General features: G+C 42.2%; 2 protein-coding genes across 4 annotated transcripts; one reads left to right on the plus strand and one right to left on the minus strand.

Annotated features, from left to right (window-relative positions):
* Window positions 1–306: 306 nt before the first annotated feature.
* Window positions 307–21,632, plus strand: wdr38.L (WD repeat domain 38 L homeolog). Of its 2 annotated transcripts, XM_018229567.2 has the most exons (9): window positions 308–525; window positions 6,082–6,202; window positions 7,046–7,162; window positions 8,987–9,084; window positions 10,816–10,896; window positions 16,837–16,959; window positions 18,458–18,607; window positions 20,014–20,061; window positions 20,166–21,632. In XM_018229567.2, the coding sequence occupies exons 1-9, from the start codon at window positions 457–459 to the stop codon at window positions 20,253–20,255; spliced, it is 897 nt and encodes a 298-aa protein (XP_018085056.1). In that variant the 5' UTR covers window positions 308–456; the 3' UTR covers window positions 20,256–21,632. The 2 variants fall into 2 exon arrangements, with proteins under 2 accessions (XP_041428435.1, XP_018085056.1); XM_041572501.1 differs by having other exon boundaries at window positions 307–525; window positions 20,014–21,632.
* A 364-nt stretch (window positions 21,633–21,996) lies between these two features.
* rpl35.L (ribosomal protein L35 L homeolog) lies at window positions 21,997–26,626 on the minus strand. 2 transcript variants are annotated; one of them, XM_018229204.1, is made up of 4 exons: window positions 26,208–26,352; window positions 24,524–24,660; window positions 23,142–23,223; window positions 21,997–22,184 (listed from the first exon to the last, which is right to left on the minus strand). In XM_018229204.1, exons 1-4 carry the CDS (start codon window positions 26,226–26,228, stop codon window positions 22,035–22,037), a joined length of 390 nt encoding a protein of 129 aa, XP_018084693.1. In that variant the 5' UTR covers window positions 26,229–26,352; the 3' UTR covers window positions 21,997–22,034.
* Between the last annotated feature and the right edge of the window lie 344 nt (window positions 26,627–26,970).

A 26,970-nucleotide genomic window follows, 5' to 3' on the forward strand; every position in this document is an offset into this window, starting at 1 on the left:
AATGGAGTCTATGAGAGATGGCCTTTTCCGTACTTTCCGTAACTTCTGGATAACGGGTTTCCGGATCCCATACCTGTATCTCGATAATTTCCAGTTCAGTGCACCAGACACACATACTGGGAAGAGATGTGCAGCAGGTATTAGTCTGACTACAATCATACAGAAATTCATTGCATGGCTAAACAGTGAATATGTTATTTTGCTTTGGCTTGGTGGAAGCCTCTGCATTTAAGGGGTTACTAACGCTGGTTAAGGGTTGACACAGCCTTTCAGTGTGCTGGAATGTAAATAACAGCTATTCATGATTTAGCATTTAGGCGGGTTGTAGCTGTAGCAACGGGCTGGCTTTCTGTATACACAGGGAGACACTGCTAAATTGCATTGCCTGACACCAGTGCATGTTATGAGCATGAGTTCTAATAAAGACGGCGTCTCCCTATTTCCCACTCCGTAAAGATGTGGAAGAATCCATCAGAATATTTCGCCACAGCAACCGTGAAGTATTTTGAGAGACACAAAGGAGAGGTTAGTCCAATTCACTAAAACTCTGATTTATACTTCTGCTCATTTATCCTCTGAGACAAATTAGACTTTCTTCAAAAAGTAGCAGCCTTTTAATGTCCGTTATGTCATCCTTATTAATAACGGACAGCAAGTTTTACCTGTTGGGCTAGTAAAATACCAGCAAGGTGGGAAATCTAGAGCCATTCAGGCACAAGGTGCAAAAAGGCTGCAAAACGCAATATTAATTGTACTTGGCTCCTTGCCCCCTTGGTTTTGTATGCATTAGTGTTAAATAAGTTCAGAAATAAAAACACTGGGTGGTGTCTGTTTGTTAGGAACCCATCAGCAGGCCCGGACTCGCAATCTGTAAAATCTGGTAAATACCATAGGGGCTGTTGTAAAATGCCATAGACAGTCACTATTTATTGGGCTGATGGTGCTATTTAGGCCTTTGTCTCAGTGTACGGTACCTAAAATGCCTGGGCCCTATTTAGAATCTTAGTCCTGACCTTTGGGAACGGATAATGCTCGCCTTTTCCCCAGGCTGGCTCACCTATAATTTAAAAAAAAAAAAAAAAAAAAAAAAAAAATACTACCGGTATGGGATCCATTATCCAGAAACCCAGTACCCAGAAAGCTCCAAATTAAAGAAAAGCCTTCTCCCATAGGCTCCATTTTATCCAAATAATCAAAATGATTTTCTCTGTAATAATAAAACAGTAGCTTGTACTTGATCCCAACTAAGATATAATTAATCCTCATTGGAAGCAAACCCAGCCTATTGGGTTTATTTAACCCTAAACATGATTTTCTAGTAGACTTAATGAAGATCCAAATAACAGAAAGATCCGTTATCCAGAACAATCCAGGTCTAAAGCATTCTGAATAACGGGTCCCATATCTGTATCTAGAATATGAAGTATTTGCTCTAAAGCAAATACTAAAGGGATCTAAATACCTTTAGGGGTGGTTCACCTTTCAGTTAATTTTTTAGTATGTTTTAGAATGGCCAATTCTAAGCAACATTTCATGTGGTCTTCATTATTTTTTTTTTTTATAGTTTTTAAATTATTTGCCTTTTTCTTATGATTCTTTCCAGCTTTCAAATGGGGGTCACTGACCCCATCTAAAAACAAATGCTCTGTAAGGCTACAAATGTATTGCTACTTTTTATTACTCATCTTTATATTCAGGTCCTCTCCTATTCAAATCAATGCATGGTTGCTAGTGCAATTTGGACCCTAGCAACCAGATTGCTGAAATAGCAAACTAGACAGATGCCAAATAAAAAGCTAAATACATCAAAAACCACAAATAAAAAATGAAAACCAATTGCAAATTGTCTAAGACTAGGACTCTCTACATCATACTAAGGGCTCTTACAAAGTAGTGTTTTTACCTGCGCTCCCCTGCATTCAAGTTTCTTGCGTTCAGCCGCAGGGGAGCGCAGGAGTAGACGCACTGAATTCTTTTCAATGTGGCTGTACTCACACAGACACATGTAAGTGCCGAACACAGGTTGGGTTGCAGCATGTTGCATTTTACCTGCGTTCGGTGCTTACATGCGTCTGTGTGACTACAGCCACATTGAAAATAATTCAGTGCGTCTACTCCTGCAGCTGAACGCATGAAACCGGAACGCAGGGGAGCGCAGGTAAAAACGCTTGTCCGTAAGAGCCACAACAGTTAATTTAAAGCTGAAGTCGCATACCTTAGTCTTAAAATTTATTTAAAATTAAATAAACCCAATAGGATTGTTTTGCCCCTAATAAGGATTAACTATATCTTATTTTGGACAAGGTGCCGTTTCTTTATTACAGGGGAAAAAAAGGAAATGCATTTTAAAAACCTGAATTATTTGGGGGAAGACTGGTTAAGGGATTCCCTACCTGTTGTTACTATTGTGGTAATGACCAGCATTCTTTATATCTTACTATAGTGAAATGTGTTTGGCTCAGAGCACACCCCCATGTGCCATATATGTTTTATAATAATATAATATCTCCAGTGAAAGCGCATAAAGCAGCCCGAATATTTGAACAAGTTGTTAAGACCAAAGTACCCCCTTTATTGTACAACACCATTAGAAATACATGTTATGAACTAATAACTACAAGTTTGTAAAGGTTTGGATGCAATGTCATTATTAATGTGTATACTGTAGATACTGGTTCAGCAAAATGTATTAATAAACGTATCCAGTGGTTACTTTTTTTTGGTCTCTTTATAGACTTTTGCCTAGCACGTTTGTACCCTCAGCTACAACAACTGAGGGTGTGTTTGTGTTACAACACAAACAACAAACTGATAAAAACGACTTGTGTTCAAACAGGCTCCTTGCAATTCCCTTGTACTGATTCTGTGCACCTGCCCAGCTTGTGAGCTCAGCAATCTCTCAGTCCTTTCTCACCACAATATTCATGAATGATAAAAAATAAAAAACCCTGTAATCTTGAGTTATGGGAGTAACTTATTTAGAAAATTCAGCCTAAAGGGATCATTAAAATCAGCAGCAAAAAAAATAAAATAAATAAAAGTACAGATTTTGAGTATGGATGAAATTTAAGTCCTACAACTTGACATTGGGGATTTCAGGCCACATGAAAACAAGTTCTACAGATTTCAAACCCAGAGAAATTTTGAATTTGCATTTACAGTGTTAAACAGTGGCAGCGGAGACTCTAAAGCCAGTATTGAGAAGGCAATATGATTCCTAAATACACAAATATATATCAATAGATTTAGCAGTATCATATCCGTTATCTAATACAGTGGTTCTCTGGAATATTTTGCTATTCCTGTGGTTCTCACTTGGTGGCTGCATGACTAGTTTATAGACATGATGTATAGCTTTATGCATTTAAATTATATCTATTTTATATACGATAGCTACAATCCACAGAGAATAAAGTGAATCACATTTTATAAATAAAACCCAGCTGCACACAACTGAACTGTACCCATACAGTCAGAAGTACCCCAAAGCATTAGTATTACTGTAATCAGGATCAGACCCTTGTCACTCTAGGCTGTAACTAAACACATAATTTGAATGCCAGACTAGGACCATTCACAGCAGTAAAATAAAATAATAGGTTCAACCAATCACTGTACCTTTGTTGTACAAACAGTAAGCTCTTTTCCAGGTATTTCATACTGCAATTCCCCTCACTCTTGGCTCTCTCTCTCTCTCTCTCTCTCTCTCTCTAGCAGATTTCTATATACTAATTATTACCCAGGTGAGCATTAACCCTCTCAGAACAAATGCACATGACATGGACCTGAGATAAAGAGGTCTCTTTTTAAACTCTACTCCAGTTCATTGTGCTACAAAATATAAAAGACTTTGGCGTTGTGCTTTAGGTCCTTCCTTCACGTCACAGGTTGCTGTTGAACTACACATTTTGCAGCTGCACCTCCTTTTCTTGCAACAGATATTAGCAGTTGTGCTGGCAAACTCCCTGGCACTTATCATCAAAAATGAAAAACACAAGGTTGTTTTTTAAATGCCCACTCCGTGAACTACACCACCTGTGCCAGGACCAGGAGTAAGCTCCCAGGAGAATGTTTAGTGACACATTCATAACAAGCAAGAGTTGGGACAATATTCTTAGTAGTCCTATATGGCCACCTGCATAGAGGGTGGCTTTTATTTATTAATAAAACAAAATAAAACATTTCCCCCCAACCAGAATGCAGACACACCCCCCTTTAATACCACCCACATAGTGCATCTATATCCTGCATTGCTAGTTAGTAATTCATTTAGTTGCACGCTGCACAGCTGCACATAAATCAGTTCAGTCCGCAGCATGCATCAAAATAAATCTCTAATTAAATATGTAGGATGTGGATTCAAATATATTAAAAAGGTGTGGTGGCATCCTGCCCTGGTTGGGAAAAAACTATTTTTGGATCATAGGTGCTGGTTAAGGCAGCTACCCTTTTGAAAAAAAAAAACAAAATAAAAGTTGTGCACTATTTAACAACTCAAGATGAGTTTACCCCATTTGTCCTGCTGTGGGGAAGGGGCATAGCTGAAGAAAATATTGGGATTTATTACAGTGTATTACAGGGAGTATTCGAGTTTTAGTCTAATTACAGTTTAGTCCAAACCCCATGAACTATCAGTAATAGCACCTGGTCTCTGCACTCCCATTTAGTGATGGGTGAATAAATTCGCCTGGCATGAATTTGGGCCAATTTCCAAGTTTTGGCGCCGGCGAATAAATTCACGAATCTCCCACGAAAATTCGCAGGCGTCAATTTCAGTTTTTTTTTTTGCGAAAACGTTAAAATTGCCCGATTTTTCGTGAAAAAGTTCGAATTGCCTGATTTTTAAGTGAATACGTTCCAATTGCCAAATTGCTCTATTCCTTTAGTGAAAATGTTCGAATGGCTTGATTTTTCTGTGAAAACGTTCTAATTGCTTGATTTTTTGTGAAAACGTTCAAATTTTGCCAGAAATTCGCTAATTTTTCGGCAAAGTGAAACGGCAGAAATTCACCCATCACTACTCCCATTCTGTGTAAGGGCTCTAAGGGCTCTTACACACAGCCCGTTTTTGCATGCGTTCCCCTGGTCTGCGTTTTCTTCCGTTCAGCCGCAGGGGATCGCAGGAGTAGACACACTCCATTATTTTCAAGGGGGCTGTACTCACACAGACGCATGTATGCGCTGAACGCAGGTGAAATGCAATATGATGCATCCAACCTACATTTGCCGCTTACATGCGTCTGTGTGAGTACAGCCCCCTTGACAATAATTGAGTGTGTCTACTCCTGGGCTCCCCTGCAGCTGAATGGAAGAAAGCGCAACACAGGGGATCACAGGAAAAACCGCCCGTGTGTAAGAGCCCTTAGAGTCTTACTGTCTGCTACTAACTCTGCCAGACAGCTCATAACAATGTGGTACTAGTACAGGTATGGGACGTGTTATCCAGAATGCTTGGGATCTGTTATCCAAAATTCTTGGGACCTGGGGGTTTTTGGACACTGGCGTAACTACTTATGCATCATAGTCCCCCTCCCCGACCCATCTTTTACCTTTAAAATAGCATCGCAGTGCTGGCCCGAGAGGTGTGGCACAAATGGGTCGGGAGGGGGCCAGTGGAAGAGGACTGTTTGCACCAGGTACCCTAAGTAGATTTTTTGGTGGGGGGGGAGGCTGACGCTAACAAGTTACACCACTGTTTCCGGATAAAGGATCTTTTGGTAATCTGGATTGTCATACCGTATATCTACATTAAATAAACCCAAAAGGCTGGTTTTGCTTCTAAGGATTAATTATATCTTAGTTGGGATCAAGTACAAGCTACTGTTTTATTATTACAGGGAAAATCATTTTTAAAAAATTGTATTATTTGGATAAAATGGAGTCTATGGGAGATGGTCATTCCGTAATTCTGAGCTTTCTGGATAACTGGTTTCTGAATAATGGATCCCATACCTGTGCCACAGTATGCATAGATTGTCACCCTTTCCTTCACTTCTTGGTCTGACACTGAAAAGAATCAACATGCTTTAATTCTTTTGGTTTTGTATTAAAGCAGGCTTACTGCTTTTTCCCTTTTTTAAGGTCAATTCCTGTGCCCTGTCTCCAGACTGCCAACTTGTCCTCACATGTTCTGACGACAGCCGCATCCATCTGTGGGAAGCAAAAAGTGGGACCCTCAAGCAAAAAGTGACCGGTCATACAGGTGAGATAACTGTGGCTACCCTAAACCCTTGTGCATTTGTAACTTTATTTCCGAACCAACAACATCATATTGGTTTGGAAGACAAATAACTGAATAATTTATGTGTGCCTTATAGTAGATAACGTGAGCCGTAATGTTCAGAGCTGTGCCGGGGAAGCCATTATTTGAGCTCTCAGAGGCATCCTGTAATATCCAGACAAATGAGAAACAGAATGGTAGTGGTATGATGGGCTAGGTTACATAGTAGCTAAAGTTGAAAAGTCGCCTGGTGTTAGAGTGCAAATCACCACTAGCGTCTATCTTCTTTGCTAGTGAAGTGATGCCTGCGCTCATTAGTAAATCAACTAAGTCCTTGAAAGCGGTAACGCTGGTGAATCGTCGCCAGCGTTAGTCACATCACCCTTTAGTAAAGCTGCCCCATTGTGTCTAAAGGTGGCCATAGACGCAAAGATACGCTCGTTTGGAGACATCGCCAAACGAACCGATCTTTCCCTGATATGCCACTAACGGGCAATGCCTATATCGGGGGTAATCTGAATGTTCGGCCCTATGGCCGAACGATCGGATTACGATGAGAGCGCAATGGGCTCTTGCGGGATGGTCGGGACAAAATCAAACCAAATGACCGATCTCCGCCGGACGCAAAATGTCGGGACTCTCCACACACGGTCCGAAAATCGTACGAATCCTCGATTCATATGATAGGATCTTTGCGTCTATGGCCACCTTTATTAGGTTGAAGGGACCTAATAGAATGGACATAATACGTTTTTTACCTGTAGATAGGGGAACAAAGACTTCAATTTTAAAAAATGTTTTTTATTTTACATTTTACTATGGCAGGACCAGTAAAATCGTGCTGCTTCTCCCCTGATGGATTGCTGTTTGCTAGTTCTTCCCATGACTGCACGGTACGGATATGGAAAGTGGATACTGTAGATTGCCTCCATGTGCTTAGAGGTAATTTTACAGCAAAATAAACTTGACATCACATGTGAACTGATGCTGACCAGAAAATTAAACTACAGTACAGTATAGGATAAACCAGAAGTTAAGCTTTTGCAACCACGAGGCACACTGAAATATGGACATTTTGTCAAGCTATGCAATTAAGCACCTATACCTACAATTGTGAGACAAGGCAATGATGAATCCTTATTGGAAGCAAAACCAGCCTATTGGGTTTATTTAACATGATTTTAAAGTAGAGTTAAGGCAAGATGCTCTAAATTACAGGGGAAAACCCCAGGTCCCAAGAATTCTGGTTAACAGGTCCCATACCAGTATATATATTACAGATTTACACAGATTTAAAAACTACCACCTTAAGGTGGCCATACACGGAGAGATCTGCTCGTTTGGTGATGTCGCCAAATGAGCGGATCTCTCTCCGATATGCCCACCTTGAGGTGGGCAATATCAGGCTAATCCAATAGTGGGCCCTAGGGCCCAACGATCGGATCCTAACGAACGGGAACGGGTGATCGGATCATGGGACCGCATCAACGAACAGATGCGGCCGCAATCCGACGGAATTTTTAGTCCCATCTGATCGAGATCTGTCCGAAAGTCGGCCAGATCTCGATCGGGGAAGCCCGTCGGGGGCCCCCGTAGACGGGCCAATAAGCTGCCGACTCCGTCTGTCGGCAGCTTTTATTGGCCCGTGTATGGCCACCATTACACTGAACTATTAAGTGGTGGTTCACCTTTAGGTTAACTTTTAGTATGTGATAGAATGGCTAATTCTGAGCAACTTTTCAACTGGCCTTCATTTTTCTTCTTTTTTTACAGTTTTTGAATAATTGTTATTATGATATTATTATTATTATAATTGTTATTCTGATTCTTTCCAGCTTTCAAGTATGGGTCACTGACCCCATCTAAAAACAAATGCTCTGTAAGGCTACAAATGTATTGTTATCACTATTTTTTATTACTCATCTTTCTATTCAGGCCTCTCCTATTCATATAACTGCATGGTTGCTAGGGTCATTTGGACTCTAGCAACCGGACTGCTGAAACTGCACACTGGACAATAACTCAAAAACCACAAAAAATTAAAATCAATTGGAAATTGTCTCAAAATATCACATACTACGTTAATTTAAAGGCGAACAACCTCAACATCAATTATCAATTCGGCCATTAGTACCCCGGGTCGGTTTGATTTTTTTTATAGAAGATATGGGGACCTTCCCCATAGGCTAAGATTGGCCTCATTAGGTTTTAGGTGGGTACCTAGGGGGTCGAATTATTTTTTAAAGAGACAGTACTTCGACTATCGAATGGTCAAATAGTCGAACGATTTTTAGTTCGAATCGAAGTCGAAGGTCGAAGTAGCCCATTCGATGGTCGAAGTAGCCATTCGAAATTCGAAGTTTTTTTCCTCTATTCCTTCACTCGAGCTATGTAAATGGGGCCCCATATAAACCCCATTGGCTGGTTTTGCTTCCAATAAGGATTTATTATATCTTAGTTGGGATCAAGTACAAAGTACTGTAAAGAGAAAAAGGAAATAATTTTTAAAAATTTGGATTATTTGATTATAATGGAGTCTATAGGAGACAGCCTTTCTGTAATACGTAACTTTCTGGATAACGGGTTTCCGGATAACGGATCCCTTACCTGTACCATTTTTTTCCATTGATCCTCAATAAAATGTGCCACAGGTGGATTATTGACATCATAGACCCTAAAGACCTCAATAGATCATGACCTGCTGTAACTCATTGTACAACAATAAGTCCCTGAAGATTTATTTGTACTTTTTATTTTTGACAACAGATCATTTGAAGAGTGTCGAGACTGTTTGCTTCAGCCCTGACTCCAGATATCTATTGTCTGGAGGATGGGACCACACTGCCATTCTGTGGGAAGTACAGGTAATATCTTTGGAGGGATCCAAGTAGCTCTCCTCCTTTGTTTTGCTTTGTTTAATAATGATGGTGGCAAAGAAATCCACATTCATTCAGTTCTGAAAATGTAAGTTAATATTGTAGAGTTAAAAAACTGAAAACCTATCAATTCTGAGACAATTTGCAATTGGTTTTCATGTTTTATTATTTGTGGTCTAAGTTATTTCGCTTTTTATTCAACAGCTCTCCAGTTTGCAATTTCTGCAATGTGGTTCCTAGCGAAAGCAATATAAATAGGAGTGGGTTTGAATAGAAAGATAAGTCATAAAAAGTAGCAATAACAATACAATGGTAGCATTAAAGAGCATTTGTTTCTCAGATCGGTGACCCCAATTTGAAAGCTGGAAACAAGCAAATAATTAAAACAAATATATAAAAAGGGGAAAATGAAGGCCAATGGAAAAGTTGCTAAAAATTAGCCATTCTATAACATACTAAAATTTCACTTAAAGGAAAACTATACCCCCCAAACAATGTAGGTCTCTATTAAAAGATACTGATTAAAACAGCTCATGTGTAAAACCCTGCTTCATGTAAATGAACCATTATCATAATAATATACTTTTCTAGTAGTATGTGCCATTGGGTAATCATAAATAGAAAATTGCCATTTTAAAAAATAAGGGCCGCCCCCTGAGATCATAAGATTCACTGTGCACACATACAAACCACATGTAAGGTCACATGAGCCAATTAACAGACAGAGTTCTGCCTTTTGCTTCCTCACTTCTTCCTGTTACAGTTAGTGTTGTAGTATTTCTGGTCAGGTGATCTCTGAGGCAGCACAGATAGAGTCACGAAATGGTGGTTCAAGGCAAGAGATGTAAAAGGGCAATATTTATGTAAATATATATTCCAGTTTGGTAAGATTCTTTAATATGTCATTCAATTTGATATAAACTATCTGTTGCTTAAGCATTCATTTTGGGGGTATAGTTTTCCTTTAAAGGTGAACCACCCCATTAATATATTAAATTCCAAAATGAAGAAATTATAGTAAATGTCTTAATATTTAAAAATATCACCTACAAACCTTTTCATTGAAGGCAGAGACCCGTAAAAAAAAACGTAGGGGGTTATGTATTGAGGTCCGAATTTATCTCAGTATTTCTAATATCAAACTTGGAGCAACTCCGAATTCCCAAATGGACCTCATTTATAAAGAAAAAAGCCTGAAAAAATAGGGTTGTGCAAACTTCTGAGCTTTCCCTGAAAACTCCGAATTGTTCAGCGTTTTCTGCAAAAACGAAGATATTTTCGGAGTTTTTTGCACAGAAACCACTAAATCATCAGGACCTTGAGAGCTTTTAGATGCCATTGTTTTAGATTCAGAGTTATTAATTAGACCATCGTACTTTAATAAATCTCCAAAAAAATTCTTAATTTGTTTTTTGCTCTGAAAACTACAAATTATTTGAGGTTCGGATATTCAGAGCTTGATAAATAACCCCCTAAAAGTGGTGGATTTTTAAAAGGAAAAATGGCAGCAAATTGGAAGGGCTAATGCCTGAGGCTGTCTTGCCCTGGAAAATGTGTCTCAGTTTTGTATCCCCATAGAAGGATAATATTTTAATGCAATCACCCAATTTACAGTCTGGATATTTGACTGGTTTCTCACAAAAAAAACCACACTACGATCCTGATATTGATCTTCTGTAGGTTGTCTTCTTATATAACCAATTATATTGTATTCAACAGAATGGTCAAAAACTAAAAGTTTACCAGGGCCATCGTGATGCCATTCAGTGCAGCGCCTTCTCACTAAATGGATCATATATAGTAAGTCATTTATGCTAAAATAATATGTATGTATATTCTCAATATGTTTTTAGTTCAGCATTTGGAAATTATCTGGCAACATCAACGTGCTTCCGCTTGAAGACAGTAAGGGCATCAGGCTGCTCTGATGTTCTTCTGCTTAGGAAAGATGTGAGAAAGGTTTCTAATTTATTTCCTCAGAGCAGCCTCTTTCTTTCTCCTGACAACTTCCTTGACTACTTGGTGGTCAGAAAATGACCAGCAGGTGGCGCTGTTGTAACAAAATTCATTCATATTAACAGCTCATGTGTCAAGACCGCCGGGAGCGCGAGGAGTCGCGTCCGCTCCCAGCGGCGAAGAATTCAAGATGGCGGCGCCCAGTCAACCCACGTGGGTTCCGGCGCCGTGGCGTCAGCGCGGCGCGACGGTCGCAGGCGCGCTGACGCTGGCGCAAGGGCGCCAAATTCAAACATAAAAGGACGCCTGAGACGCCAAGATGGCGCCCGAAAATAGGATTCTGTTCCCTGAGAGTTTCCTGGGTTCCCTTGCTGTTTTCCCTACTTATATCTGCCTGATTCCTTGTTGTGACCCCTTGCCTGGACCTGGACTTCGCTGATACTCTGCCTGCTATTGACCCCCTGCCTGGACTTTGGACTTTGATTATATTCTGCCTGCCTTGTGACCTGTAGCCTGAACCCGATTACCCTTTCTGCTTAATCCCTGGATACCACGATCCTGATCCCTCCTGAGGGGCTTCCTCCTAGATCCGGACTACTCCCCAGAGGGGGCTCCCGGCTCCCTGACATTATTTTCGGGCCATGGATCCTTCTGAGGAAGCCACACCTCATGTCGGACGAGCGCTCCGCGGACTGGCATCCCGCATGGAGGACTACGAAAACCAGCAGGTTCGCATTGGGCAAGCACTCGATGTCCTGCTAGCTCAAGTGCCTTCTGAGCCTTCCAATGCTCCACCTACTGGAGATCCCCCATGGCGGCAGCCCCTACGAACGCAAGCTACCCGACAGGTGAGCCTCGCATTCCACCTCCCCCTCGCTTCAGTGGGGACCCACAAGCCTGCAGGGGGTTTGCCACTCAATGCCAAATTCAATTTGAGTTCCAACCCACACAGTTTCCAAGTGAGCGTTCCAAGGTGGGGTATGTGATGTCTCGATTGGAAGGCAAGCCACTGGAGTGGGCAAAGACTTTCTCCAAGCTTTTCGTTTAATCTTTGATGCTCCAGGTCGGGTTACGAACGCCCCTGCCCGTCTCTTGCAGCTCCGGCAGGGAAGCCGCAGTGTCAATGACTATGCTATAGACTTCCGAACACTGATGGCGGAGACTGCCTGGTGTGATGACGCTTACAAGGCTGTATACTACCAAGGCCTATCCATCCGCATCAAAGATGATCTCGTCTCCAGAGAGACTCCTGACACCCTGGAAGGGCTGATCGCTCTATCCATTAAAGTGGACACTCGTCTCAGAGAGCACCAGGTGGAGAGAGAGCGCAGCAGACGATTTTCTCCCTTGTTGGCCCCTCGCTTTCAAAGGCCGATTCTGCAAACACCCGCTGTTCCTGTGACTCATGTGTCAACGTCCCCCTTGGAGGAACCTATGCAAGTAGGAAAGACTCGCCTCTCCGAGCAGGAAAGACTCCGAAGACGTATGGCAGGTCTCGGTTTATACTGTGGTGGGCATTCCCATTTTGCCAACGCCTGTCCTGCCAAAGCCAAGAGTTTTGTACCCCGAGGTATATCTCAGGTTTCTCATGTAGGGGGCATCACTCGAGGTCCTCAGGAGAAGTATCAAGAAAGTTCACGCAGACTTCTTCTTCCTTTGCAGATTCACCTGGCAAGTAAGTCTATCTTCGAAAGGGCCTTCCTCGACTCCGGAGCGGATGGCAATTTCATGGATGCCTTTTTTGCCGAACGCATGAGGATTCCCCTGCTTCCCTTATCTTCACCCCTGCGAATTACCGCCATAGATGACAAACCCCTGGAGTTTGAATTCGTCACAAAGTTCACGGCGGAACTATCTGTACAAGTTGGGGCGCTGCATCAAGAAAAACTTTCATTCTTCATCATCCCCTGTCCTTCTACTCCAGTAATATTGGGTCTTCCGTGGTTACGTCTGCATAACCCCACCATAGACTGGTCCACTGGGCAGATCTCTCGTTGGAGTTTATTTTGCCTGCAACATTGCCTTCCGTCAAAACCCCTCGAGAAGGTGAATGTCTCCTCTGCGGAATTAAAGACTTTGCCCTCCACTTACAAGGGATTTTCCGATGTGTTTTGTAAAAAGTCGGCAGAGTTCCTTCCCCCACATCGCTCCTACGATTGTCCGGTTGAACTCCTGCCAGGAGCTATGCCCCCCAGAGGGCGCACCTACCCTCTCTCTCCTGCAGAGACTACCGCTATGAAGGAGTACATCCAAGAAAATCTCCAGCGGGGTTTATCCGCCCTTCTACCTCTCCTGCAGGGGCTGGGTTCTTCTTTGTGGAGAAGAAGGACGGAGGCCTTCGGCCTTGTATAGACTATCGGGGTCTGAATAAGATCACCGTGAAGAACAGGTACCCCCTGCCCCTGATTGCCGAGCTCTTTGACCAGCTGAAAGGGGCAAAGATTTTCTCCAAGTTGGATCTCCGGGGGGCCTACAACCTCATTCGCATCCGGGAGGGTGACGAATGGAAGACGGCATTCAACACTCGGGATGGGCACTATGAATATCTCGTTATGCCCTTCGGCCTATGCAATGCCCCTGCCGTCTTCCAGGAGTTTGTTAATGATGTGTTCCGAGATCTCCTAGGAAGGTTCGTAGTCGTATACTTGGACGACATCCTGATCTTTTCCAAGGACCTTGAAAGTCATCGCTCCCAGGTGAAGGAGGTACTCTCTCGTCTGAGGAAGAACTCTCTCTTCGCCAAGTTGGAGAAGTGTGTCTTCGAGGTATCCAAGATCCCCTTCCTAGGATACATTATCTCTCCAGAGGGATTTGAGATGGACCCCGTGAAGGTGTCGGCCATCCAGGAGTGGCCTCTCCCACTGAGTACCAAGGCAATCCAGAGGTTCATCGGATTTGCTAATTATTATCGACAGTTCATCCGGGGTTCTCTTCCCGCATTGCACCTATCCTGGCCCTCATCCGGAAAGGGGGTAAACCCAGCCTGTGGCCTCAATCCGCCATAGAAGCCTTTCAGTCCTTGAAAGAGGCCTTCACGTCCGCTCCTGTTCTCCGACATCCCAATCCTGCACTACCCTTCTGCATCGAAGTCGATGCTTCTGAAGTCGGAGCCGGAGCTATCCTGTCTCAGAGACACTCCACTGATGGAAAATTGCACCCCTGTGCGTTTTTCTCCAAGAAGTTCTCATCCACAGAGCAGAACTATGATGTCGGAAATCGAGAACTCTTAGCAGTCAAGCTTGCCCTTGAAGAATGGCGTCACCTCCTGGAGGGCTCTGAAATTCCTGTCCAGATTTTCACAGATCACAAGAATCTGGAGTTTATACAGTCCCTCAAGAGGCTAAATCCCAGACAAGCCAGGTGGGCCCTTTTCTTTTCCCGTTTTAACTTTGTTTTGACTTATCGCCCAGGTTCCAAGAATCTGAAAGCCGATGCCTTGTCTCGTAGCTTCACTCCGGTGGATCGTGACCCTGAGAGGCAGGAGCCAATCATTCCACCAGTCAAGATCATTGCCTCTCTGTATCCCCAATTTTGCCGACCAGATTCTGGCTGGGCAGTCCTCGGCTCCTCAAGATACTCCGATTGGCATGGCCTTCGTCCCTCCAGAACTTCGCCTGGCCATCCTGCAACAAACCCACTGCTCCAGACAAGCTGGACATCCTGGTCCGGCCAAGACCCTTGAACTCTTGAGGCGCCTAGTCTGGTGGCCTGATATCCGCAAGGATGTAAAGGACTTTGTGGCTGCTTGTAATGTCTGTGCCACTTCTAAGCCTAGCCATTCCCGCCCCAGCGGGTTGTTACAGCCATTGCCGGTTCCCTCTCGTCCGTGGACGCACCTCTCTATGGACTTTATTGTCGAACTTCCTCCCTCCGGTGGGAATACTGTGATCTGGGTTGTCATTGACCGCTTCAGCAAAATGGCCCATTTCATCCCTTTGAAGAAGTTACCCTCTGCGGTGGAATTATCCCAACTCTTTATTAAGTACATCTTCCGCCTGCATGGTTTCCCGGTGGAGATCGTCTCCGACAGAGGCACCCAGTTTACCGCCAAGTTCTGGCGTTCTCTATGTAAAGACTTGGGAATAACACTTAAATTTTCATCTGCCTACCACCCGCAGACGAATGGGGCAGCTGAACGTGTGAACCAAGCCTTAGAATAGTTCCTGAGGAACCACGTGTCTCTTTGCCAGGACGATTGGTCTGACCTCCTCCCGTGGGCAGAGTTTGCTCATAATAATGCATGTCATTCCTCCACAGGAAGGTCTCCATTTATGGTGGTGTATGGACAGCACCCTCAAGCCTTTCCTCAGGACTTCGTGTTGTCGGACGTCCCGGCTGCAGATGATCTGACAGCCCATATGCTTGCTATTTGGGCTGCAACCAAGTCTAATCTGGAGAAGTGTGCTCTAGTCCACAAGACTTTCGCGGATCGCCGTAGAAGGCCCTCTCCTCCCTACAAGGTGGGTGATAATGTCTGGCTCTCTTCCAGGAATATTCGCTTGAAGGTGCCATCTCCCAAGTTGGGTCCGAAGTTCCTGGGTCCGTTCCCCATCTTGGAGATAATTAACCCTGTAGCCATCAGACTTCAACTCCCACCAGAGATGAGAATCCCCAACGTGTTCCACGTCTCCCTGGTGAAGCCCACCGTCTCCAACCGTTTCTCTGGTGTCCAATCTCCTCCTCCTGCTGTCTCTGTGGAGGGTCAACAAGAATTCGAGGTGGAGAGAATCCTTGATTCCAGAATCTCCAGAGGGTCCCTTCAGTACCTCATCCATTGGAAGGGCTTTGGCCCCGAAGAATGCTCTTGGGAGGGACATCGTGATGTGCATGCTCCTCGTTTGGTAAGAGACTTCCACTCCAAGTTTCCCCAGAAACCAAGTCCCGGTGGTCCTGAGGCCCCCCGTGAGGGGGGGGTACTGTCAAGACCGCCGGGAGCGCGAGGAGTCGCGTCCGCTCCCGGCGGCGAAGAATTCAAGATGGCGGCGCCCAGTCAACCCACGTGGGTTCCGACGCCGGCGCTGTGGCGTCAGCGCGGCGCGACGGTCGCAGGCGCGCTGACGCTGGCGCAAGGGCGCCAAATTCAAACATAAAAGGACGCCTGAGACGCCAAGATGGCGCCCGAAAATAGGATTCTGTTCCCTGAGAGTTTCCTGGGTTCCCTTGCTGTTTTCCCTACTTATATCTGCCTGATTCCTTGTTGTGACCCCTTGCCTGGACCTGGACTTCGCTGATACTCTGCCTGCTATTGACCCCCTGCCTGGACTTTGGACTTTGATTATATTCTGCCTGCCTTGTGACCTGTAGCCTGAACCCGATTACCCTTTCTGCTTAATCCCTGGATACCACGATCCTGATCCCTCCTGAGGGGCTTCCTCCTAGATCCGGACTACTCCCCAGAGGGGGCTCCCGGCTCCCTGACATCATGTATCCCTTAATATTTTGTAATAAAAACAAAATAAATAATGAATGTAAATTGCAAAAGTGCCTAGAACTGCATTATTATAAGTGGTTGGGCAATTTTATTTAGATGTGGTAATGTAAATGCAAATGATCTTTCACTGGCAGGGGGACAGTGAGACTGTGGAATTCTCTGGCAGGTAATGTTATGGCAGGTTTTCTTTATGCCTTTAAGAGGTTCCTGGATGTCTTCTTGGACAGTTACATATCCAGAGCTATAGTTTGGGTTGTGTATGTGTGTATATTTGTTTATGTAAACAGGTCCAATATTTTTATGGGACACTGCAAACAAAAATATTGTTAGTTCTTTTCTCTCCCAATTTGCAGGCCACGGGATCCTGGGACTATACGGTCAGAGTCTGGATACTGCAGAATAAAGGAACAGACAAGATATTGGAAGGACATAAGAGTAATGTCAGCTGTGTTTCCTTCTCTGTATCTGGCATGCTGGTGAGAGACTAAGTCTGGTGTGATTGCATCATGATACAGGTACGGGATCCGTTATCCGGAAACCCGTTATACAGAAAGCTCCGAATTACGGAATGCCCGTCTCCCATAGACTCCATTTTATCCAAATAATCCAAATTTTTAAAAATGATTTCCTTTTTCCTATGTCTTATAAAAACGGTACCTTGTACTTGATCCAAACAAAGATATAATTAATCCTTATTGGATGCAAAATCAGCCTACTGGGTTTATTTAAAGGATAAGCAAACTTTTACAATAAGTCAATGTAAAATTGATGAGGGGGGCTATTCTAAGCACTTTTGCGATTTACATTCATTGTTTATTTTCTTTTTATTTCAAGATATTAAGGGATACATGTACTGTTAACGTCAACAAATTTTGTTCCAACAGCACCACCTGCTGACCAGTCTGACCACATAGTAGTCAAGGAAGTTATCAGGGTAAAGAAAGAGGCTGTTCTGATGTTCTTCTGCTTAAGTAAAAAAAATTAGAAACCTTTCTCACATCTTTCCTAAGCAGAAGAACACCAGAGCAGCCTCTTTCTTTCTCCTGACAACTTCCTTGACTACTTGTGGTCAGACTGGTCAGAAACTGACCAGCAGGTGGTGCTGTTGGAACAAAATTCATTGATGTTAACAGTACATGTATCCATTAATATCTTGGAATAAAAAGAAAATAAACAATAAATGTAAATGACAAAAGTGCTTAGAATAGCAACCTCATCAATTTTACATTCACTTATTTTAAAGGCTTAATTATTCTTTAATGTTTACATGATTTTCTAGCAGACAAAGTATGATGAGCCAAATAACGGAATGATCCATTATCCGGAAAACCCCAGGTCCCAAGCATTCTAGATAACAGGTCCCATACCTGTAAAAGCATAATATTAAGCCTTGAAATCAGAATGATCGATCATGGTGGAAATATCACATTTGAAAGGCTGCACTTTCTTCATTCATCCATAAATGTTAATTTGTGTCAGAGAGTGGGAAGAACAATGTGGGATTTAATGCTACTTTTTCTTGAATTACATAACTTGCAATAATCGTGCAAGATCCTTAACCACGAAACGCCATAAATGGTTTGAAGCCGTGAAAATGCACTTGAAATTGAAGGATACGAGGATCATGTTTGCCAGTGTGGGAAATGGACAGATTTTGGCTGTTTGTCTGGAATACAAACTCTATATTTTTGGAGCCTTGAAGACTGCAAAATAATTTCTGTACCTCCCCAGAGCAGGACAGAGGGTACCTGGGAACAGGCACTTACTGAGCTCTCTGCTGAAAAATATTCCAACCAATTTTTTTAAAAATATTTATGTATAAAAGGATTATCCCAATTTGAAGCCAAGAAAAAATATATGCTAGAACTTTTGCATTCACAAGAGTTATATAGAGAATTATATTACAAATGCAAGTTTGGGAAGAGACAGGCAAGCTATGTTTTTAACTGATGAGAATATTGATTGTTTATTTAGGCCTCTGGTTCCTGGGATAAAACAGTTCGTGTTTGGAACCCACGTAATGGCTCTCTCATCTTCTTAATGACTGGGCATTCTGGATGGGTGAAAAACATGACCTTCTCCCGTGATGGTATTCTCCTGGCGTCCACTGGATATGATAAGAAGGTAATGCACTCTTCACATGGGAATAGCATGGATAATAACTGTCACGTTTGACTGTCTATTTCCCATCCTGGCAGGGGTGCTTCGCCAATGAGGCGAGTTGAGGCTGTCGCCTCAGGCGGCAGCGCCCCACTAGGTACCAGGGGCAGCAAAAATGCTGCTCCTGGTACTTTAAGAGCGAATTTCCGGGGGAAGGGGGGCAGAAGCAACTGCTGCTGCCTCAGATGGCAGAGGGGCCAGGATAACCCCTGCATCCTGGTTAGTTTTCAAACACACAGTTTCTCTCTTTATGTAGGATTTTAAATTCCTTGAAACTGTTACAAACATCAGATTTGTGATCAGTCCCTCCAGGTCCTTCCTCTTTACTCCCAGAGGTGTCCAACAAGATACAATTATTCACTTTAAATCTCTAAATGAATTGGCCTTAGGCTGGACCCCCTCATTCAGTGTTATTTCCTTATATAGATGTATAGGATTCGTTATCCGGAAACCCGTTATCCAGAAAGCTCTGAATAACAGAAAGGCCTTTTCCCATAGACGCCATCATATTTATTTTTTAATGAGTTTCTTTTCTATGTAATAATAAAACAGTAGCTTGTACTTGAACCCATCTAAGATATAATTAATCCTTATTGGAAGCTAAAACCAGCCTATTGGGTTTATTTAATGTTTATATGATTTTATAGTAGACTTAAGGTATGAAAACTCATTACAGACAGATCCATTATCCGGAAACCCATTATCCAGAAAGCCCAGAATTACAGAAAGGCATTTTCCCACAGACTGCATTTCATAATTTATTTAATGACTTCCTTTTTCTCTGTAATAATAAAACATTATCTTGTACTTGATCCCAACTAAGATATAATTAATCCTTATTGGAAGAAAAAACAGCCTTTTGGATTTATTTAATGTTTACATGATTTTCTAGTAGACTTAAGGTATGAAGACTTAAATTACAGACAGATACGTTATCCGGAAACCCGAGCATTCTGGTTAATAGGTCTCATACCTGTTTATCTAAATTTACAGGGACCTTCCACACCATTTTTTCATGATGGAACAATGTATTTTTAAGCAATTCTTCAATTAGTGATGTGTGACAAATTATCAACTTGCACCCGACCCTAATTCGCCTCCCCTTATATTCCAACACCTGCCCCCATCTCTGACATCACAGAGGGGGCAAGCACGCGTCTATAAATAGACGCCGCAGGAAGTGGCGCATACTTAAATCATGCAGGTTTAATCTGTATAGTATAGTTAGGACCACTATATATTTAGAACTGTACAGCAGCCCTATGGAATGGGTAGATCACACAGACCCAGGTTACAGACAGATTACTTTTATTTTCATGTCCTGCTAAATCCTATGTAAATACTTTTAAATGGCCACCGGTTTATTTCAGGTGAGGCTCTGGGACTGTGAAAATGGGAGATGTGTCAAGGTACTGAAGGTAAGATCATTTCTTTTTCCTTTGCTGGCTCAAAAATATTTTATACCTTTGAAGCCTTTTATTGGATGGGTGTATTATTTCTGTGTATGCTCTTTCCATTGTAGGGGATGATGGAGGTGGTACATGCATGTGCATTCTCACCAGATGGTACCCTGTTTTTAACTGGAGCCATTGGACTTTACCCAGCCTGCTGAACCACAACGATATTGAAAAGATCCACTTGGAACTAAATATTAAAGAATACACTCAATGCATCATGTGTAAGGGCTGCAGTTTGCCTTTGAAGTTCAGACAAAAATGGATTGAGATCCAAACTCTGCCAGTCTGACATTAGGATTCTTGTTTTTAAGTTATTCTTGTGTAGTTCTGTGCTTGGGGTCTTAGTCACTGTAAAACAAATCTTTCCCCCAAAGCTCAAGTTTCTCAGACTGCATTAGGGTTTCTTTCGGGGTTTTACTGTATTTTACTGCAAAAAAGATGGTTGAAAAAAAGACTTGCCTTTAGTAGTTGATCCAGAGCAGTGATCCCCAACCAGTAGCTCGTGAGCAACATGTTGCTCCCCAACCCCATGAATGTTGCTTCCAGAGCAGGTACTTATTTTTGAAATCCAGGCTTGGAGGCAAGTTTTAGTTGCAGAGAAACCAGGTGTACTGGCAAACAGAAACTCCTGTAGGCTTCCAGCCACATAAGAGCTACCACTAGCCAATCACAACCTTTATTTGGCACCACCAGGAACAGTTTTCATGCGCGTGTTGATCAACTCTTTTTACATTTGATTGTTGCTCACGGGTGAAAAAGGTTGGGGACCCCTGATCCAGAGGAAGGTAAAAAAAAAAAAAAAAACCCCCGTTATATTTACACTTTCTAAATAGGCATCCAACTTTTTCTTGCAACAAATGTATGTGCCAGTATGAGAGAAAGTAAGAACGTAAACTTTTCAGTATTTAAAAAGGAAAAAGTTTTTTGATTAAAATGGAACAGTCTTTTAATTTCTTGCTGCAAGGGAATCAGGGAGTTTGTATCACTTATATATTATACATAGTTATCTCCTCATCAGTGCCTCTTTTTCAGTGAAAAAAACAGCTTGGCCAGTTGACAAAATGATTTGTACATTTACAAACTTTTTCCATTAATATCGCTGTTCTGGGTGATCACCATTGCCCCCAAACTTACAGCCCTTTCTATTTGCAACAGGAACTGAGCCTCTTCACTTACAAGAGTGGGTCTGTAGTTTACCCCTACAATTAACTTGCCTCTTACCATACTCTTTGAAAAATGTCAATTCATAAGGCTTCAGCCCTCTCATTATCATTCAGGAATGGGTTGTCTTTTTAGTGAGAAAATACAGGGGTACTGAAATTATTCCTTAAATAGTAATCCAGGGATTGGTTCTATTGCCTTCCCCACACTTGGAGAGGGGGAAGGTTGCCTCTCATTAAAGGAACAGTAACAAATATGTTTGGCCTACACAGCACAGTGTATAGTGTACACAGGAATTCCAGTTGCTAGTTGCCTTTTTGCCCTGCTTCTACGGGGCAACTTGTAAGTAAAATTCTACTGAAAGCTTTAAATCCAAGGGGGAGAAGGCTTTACCTATTATAGCTGTTTTGGGGGTGAATCAAGTGTTAAAATATTTCTACGAGAACGAGCTATATATAGACTTCATTTTGATGTACTAATTGCTTAATAACACAAAATTATAAATATATAATCATGGCAGGGGTCAAATGGCTACTAGTAGGTCCTAAGGAGCACACAGAAAGTGACAGTCACGGAGTTGGGGCACAAAAAGTAAAAAAAAAAAAAAAAAAGAATTTTGACCTAAGTTTAAAACTTTGGGGAAATTGACCTTGCCACCATCACATTACTTTGAAAAACCTGGTCTCTAACCATGCCATTAGTTCACACCACAAGGCCCATTATAAGAAACGGGAATTCTTTAGCCAAACCAAACTTTATTTAGAACATGACAATTAAGCCTTGACAGCAAATTTGCGTACAGAGTAGAGACGATCCTTCCTTTGCTGTTTCTTTGTCCTCAGACCCTCTTCATGTTTGTTTAGCCGGCGCCTAAGGGCCCTGGTCTTTTTTGGTCTCAGATCCAAAGGCTTGTACTTCTTACCCTATAGAGAAAAGGATAACAGAACATGGGTTTCGTTTTTTTTTTTTTTATTATAAACTCACTTTTTAAAAGGAACAGTCTTAATGGTTGCTATGGGTTACTGAACATGGGCAACATTAGTGCCTTTTATTAAATATGGGGGCTCAACAAGGTGTAGCTACCAGGCTGCAGCTCATCCCTCACACACAAGTGGGACAGCAGAATACAACCCAGAAGGACTTACTGTAGCAAGAGCCGATTCACACTGCAGCCACAAAAAGAAAGCAGTGCTGGGTGATTGTCTTGCACAAATCATGTCCAAGTTAAAGGCAATCCAAAGCCATTTCAATAGCAGAAGCCATAAAGGTTTCATACGCTACCTACTAAATTTACTGCCAAGGGCTTTGGGCAAAAATAGTCACTGATAACTATAGATATAAAGCTGCTCAGACCCAATTGCATTTTAACATTTAAAATTAAACTATGGCACATATATTGTTTGACAGTTCATTGAAAACTATATTTTAGCAGCGCACACAATTTCATCACTGGCAAAATAATGTCCTTTAAGGAACATAAAGGTTATATGTTGGAACTGAAACTATTTCCACACTGCAGAATTACCTAACTTTTGTTTTTTTCTTTTAAGTCATTAAATGAATACATTTTTAAAACAAATTGTATTGGGGAGTTCTCAGTTTGCCACAAGCTAATGGCTGAACCCCAACATGGTGCCAGTCATTGTCAATAATAAAATCTGCCTGATACAGCTGGCATAGGTGAATTTATGCCCCAAATTCACCTGTATCTGTGGTCCCAGATTTTACTGCCAGCAAAGAAAATGCCATCTATCACTAACATACCAATGACCCAGGGTCTGACACTAGTGTATGAGATTACTGTCCAAGACACATTTAAGACAAACGGACAATACTTGACTTTTTAAAAAATTTATAAGAAAAGAAATTGTGGAACTCACTTTGTAAAATTTCCTCAGGTTTTCCTTCTGTGTCTGGTTGATCACAGTCAGAACTCTGGCAATGGATTTGCGCACAACTCGACTGTTGGAAAACGGATACAAGAATATATATATTTTAACACAATTACACATGGATGTGCTTCCAGATCAAGGCCAATGTTAATCAAAGGGCATTTGCCATATTTACTATTTTTAATATAAATGCCGTTGATGTACAACATTCAGCAGTCCAATAGTTAAACTACAACCCTCAGCATCCTGCTAAGTAGTAAAGCCAATTGATGTTTCTGGGAGCTGTCATCCAACAGTTACAGGATGAACAGGAAGAAATTCTGAACTTCTCTCTTCTCAAACACCGATCCTGGGCTCATGGAAAAAAAAGTTAGCCTTTGCCCAATTTTAGAGCAGTGGGCGACGGGGAGATTTGTTGCCTGCGATTATTTATGATCGAACATGGGTGTTGAATCTCCTCAAAATGCCTCTCCGTTTGATATATGGACCAAAATCTCTTAAATCAACCAGATTTTCCGAGAGGCAACTTTATGTTAGTCATGTTGCCAGTGATTTCAATTTCAAACGAAGAGCCATTTTCAGGAGAAATCGTGGGCGACGAATCTCCCAGTCGGCCACTGATCTTAAAAAGTCATGAATTTTATTTTAAAAACAAGACTTAAAGGACAGGGAACGCTAAACTAAAGAAGTAGGTAGAAATGTTGTACATGATGTTTTGTGCTTCTGTACCAGCCCAAGGCAAACACAGCCCTTTAGCAGTAATGATCGTGTCTCCAAAGATGCCCCAGTAGCTCCCCATCTTCTTTTCTGCTGATTCACTGCACATGCTCTGTACTGCTGTCACTTACTGAGCTTAGGGACCCACTCACAATATACAGTACACAGAATAGAAATGTCACAATATAAGGCTGATAAGGAATTAATAGATAATTACAGCACAGAAACCAGTGCAATTAGCATCAGCCCTGTAGCAACTGCTTATTTTACAGATAAACCTCATTTTCTGCTTGATAGTTTGCAAAGACCCCTAAGCTTAGCTTCTCAACAGCTGCTCAGAGCCCACTGAGCATGCAAGTGTCACAGACACTTTCCAAGATGGTGACCCTCTGTGACAAGTTTGAAGTCCTGGATCATTGCTGCTATTGAATGAAACTTTAGGCTGAAACTTTAGGCTGAAACTTTAGGCTGGTGCTATAAGTTCAGTATATAAAACATGGCATTTTTAGCCCTATTCATTTTTAGGGTTTAGTTCTCTTTAGAGTTTAGTTCACAGATGCTGGGAGGAGTTGTTCAGTAAAGCACAGCTGATGTACCACCCTATCATACTTTATTAAAGGTGGAAATTGAAACGGTTAATGGGCAATACTCACATCTTTGACAGCTTTGAAGCAGCACCTCCAGTCACTTTAGCGACTCTGAGCTGTGACAGTTCCACTTTGAGGTCATCCAGCTGCTTCAGCAGCTCTTCCTTCTTCTTACCGCGCAAGTCTCGGGCCTTGATCTTCGCCTAAATAGGGATAAAACGAGAGGGATAAAGAAAGGCAATAACGTTTTAAATAATAGATTGACATGGAAACGTAAGAGGTGGTCTTATTTCCATTTACTGGGAAATTGTTACTTCTGCATAATATTGCCGGTGGGACTAAATGGAAGCCCATACAGGTTTCAGACATATTCAAGACTAGCCGGTATTTTTTAAATGGGGGTCACTGACCCATCTAAAAAAAAAAAAACAAATGCTCTCTTAGGCTACAAATGTAGTTATTGCTTTTTATTATGCATTTTATTTAGGGATGCACCGAAACCACTTTTTTGGATTCGGCCGAACCCCCAAATCCTTCATGAAAGAATTGGCCGAATACCGAACCCTAATTTGCATATGCAAATCAGTGAGGGCTAAAATAAATTTTATTTCCTTGTTTTGTGATGAAAAATGATTAAGGATTCGGATTTGGTTCGGCTAAGCACAAGGATTTGGTCGAATATGAATCCTGCTGAAAATAGCCGAATCCTGGATTCAGAGAATCCCTAATTCTATTACTCAAAAAAAAAAATAAAACCATTTGCAAATTCTCAGAATATCACTCTCTACATCATACTAAAAAGTTAACTCAAAGGTAACCCATTTTGGGTCAGGCCACACTGGGTGTTTTGGGGAGATTTGGTCGCCTGTCGACTAATCGCCTCGTTTTTGCAGCGACCAGTCTCCCCAAACGTCTTCCCTCACTCTGCGCCGGCTAAAATGAAAAAAAAAAACGCCGGCACTAATCACATGCGGTGGTTCGTTTTCCGAAGTTGCCCGAACACCGACGCAGAGTGAGGGAAGGTGTTTGGGCAGATCGGTCGCCGCAAAAACGAGGCGATTAGTCGCCAGACGAACATATCTCCCCAAAACGCCCTGTGTGGCCTGACCCTTGACACAAAACACAAACATACTAAAGACAATGGGGGTCGTTTATCAACACTGGGCAAATTTGCCCATGGGCAGTAACCCTTGGCAACCAATCAAATTGCTGCACTCATTGTTCTACATGCTGCTGGCTTCAAAAAGCTAATCACTGATTGGTTGATATAGGTAATTGCCCATGGGCAAATTTGCCCCGTGTTGATAAATGAGCCCCAGCGATCCACATGGGACTAAAGCAGACAGCTAAAGCACTTTTTGAGTTGTTCACCTTTGAGTTAACTTAGAATGATGTAGAGTGATATTGTGAGACAACATGCAATTGGTTTTCATATTTTTTTTTTAAATGTAGTGGAGTTATTTTGTTCAGCAGCTCTCCAGTATGTAATTTTGGCAGTAAGGTTGCTAGGCCCAAGTTACCCTAGCAACCATGTATCAATTTGAATAAAAGACTGGAATATGAATAAAAGAGGGACAGAATAGAAAGAGTAATAAAAAGTAGCAATACCAATAAATGAATAGCCTTACAGTGCATTTTTTATATGGGGAACATCCCCCTCATTTTAAAGCTGGAAAGTCAGCAATAAAAGATGAAGACCAATTGAAACGTTGCTAGGAAGAGGCCATTCTATAACAGAATAAAAAGTCACCTTAAAGGCACAAGCAGCCATGTTTTCATGTATTCACTGAAAATTGAACAAATCCCTATAAAACTTTAACACTACCAATGGAAGCCAATACTATACGTTGGCCAATTAAGCCATTTATAGGAATATTCTATGGTTCTTCACTCCAGTCAAACGACTGCAAGCACCTTCAGCCTTTACAGGAAGCCATGAAACAGTTCCGTATAGGAACACTGCCGGCACCCAACAAACCGGTTATATTTGTCTCATTAACACCCATCCGATCTAAATAAAACACTGGGTGAACACCACAGCCCGTGCTGCACCTCGGTAGGCAAATATAGATACACTTTAATGGACCCAAACAGTATGATGGCACCAGATCCTATCGAGCCAGCTCAGCTTCACTCACCATTATCTCTGATGGCTGCCAGAGGAAAGGGAGGGAACAGGACGCCTCAGAGCTCTTCCGGGTGACGGACGAATCCAAAGGAGGCTGTTTGGTAGGGGAATGGACTGCCTACCCTTTACAAGTGTCATAATGGAACATGCTGAAGTGACGTTTCTACCTAGCAAATCCCGCGATATCGGGTCGTAGTGATTGAGAACTAGTTTAGAAAATGGCAACAGATCTTTATGTATCCTCACAGTAACCAGAATCATACTGTCAGTGGTCTAATTTTCAAAACCAGCCCAAAACTTTCAAAAGAAGCCCAAAATAACACTCCCAACTGTCCCTTTTTCGGGGGGACAGTCCCTCTTTTGACAGCTCAACCCGCAGTCCCTC

Source organism: Xenopus laevis, chromosome 8L (assembly GCF_017654675.1).
Source record: "Xenopus laevis strain J_2021 chromosome 8L, Xenopus_laevis_v10.1, whole genome shotgun sequence".
Lineage (NCBI taxonomy): Eukaryota > Metazoa > Chordata > Amphibia > Anura > Pipidae > Xenopus > Xenopus laevis.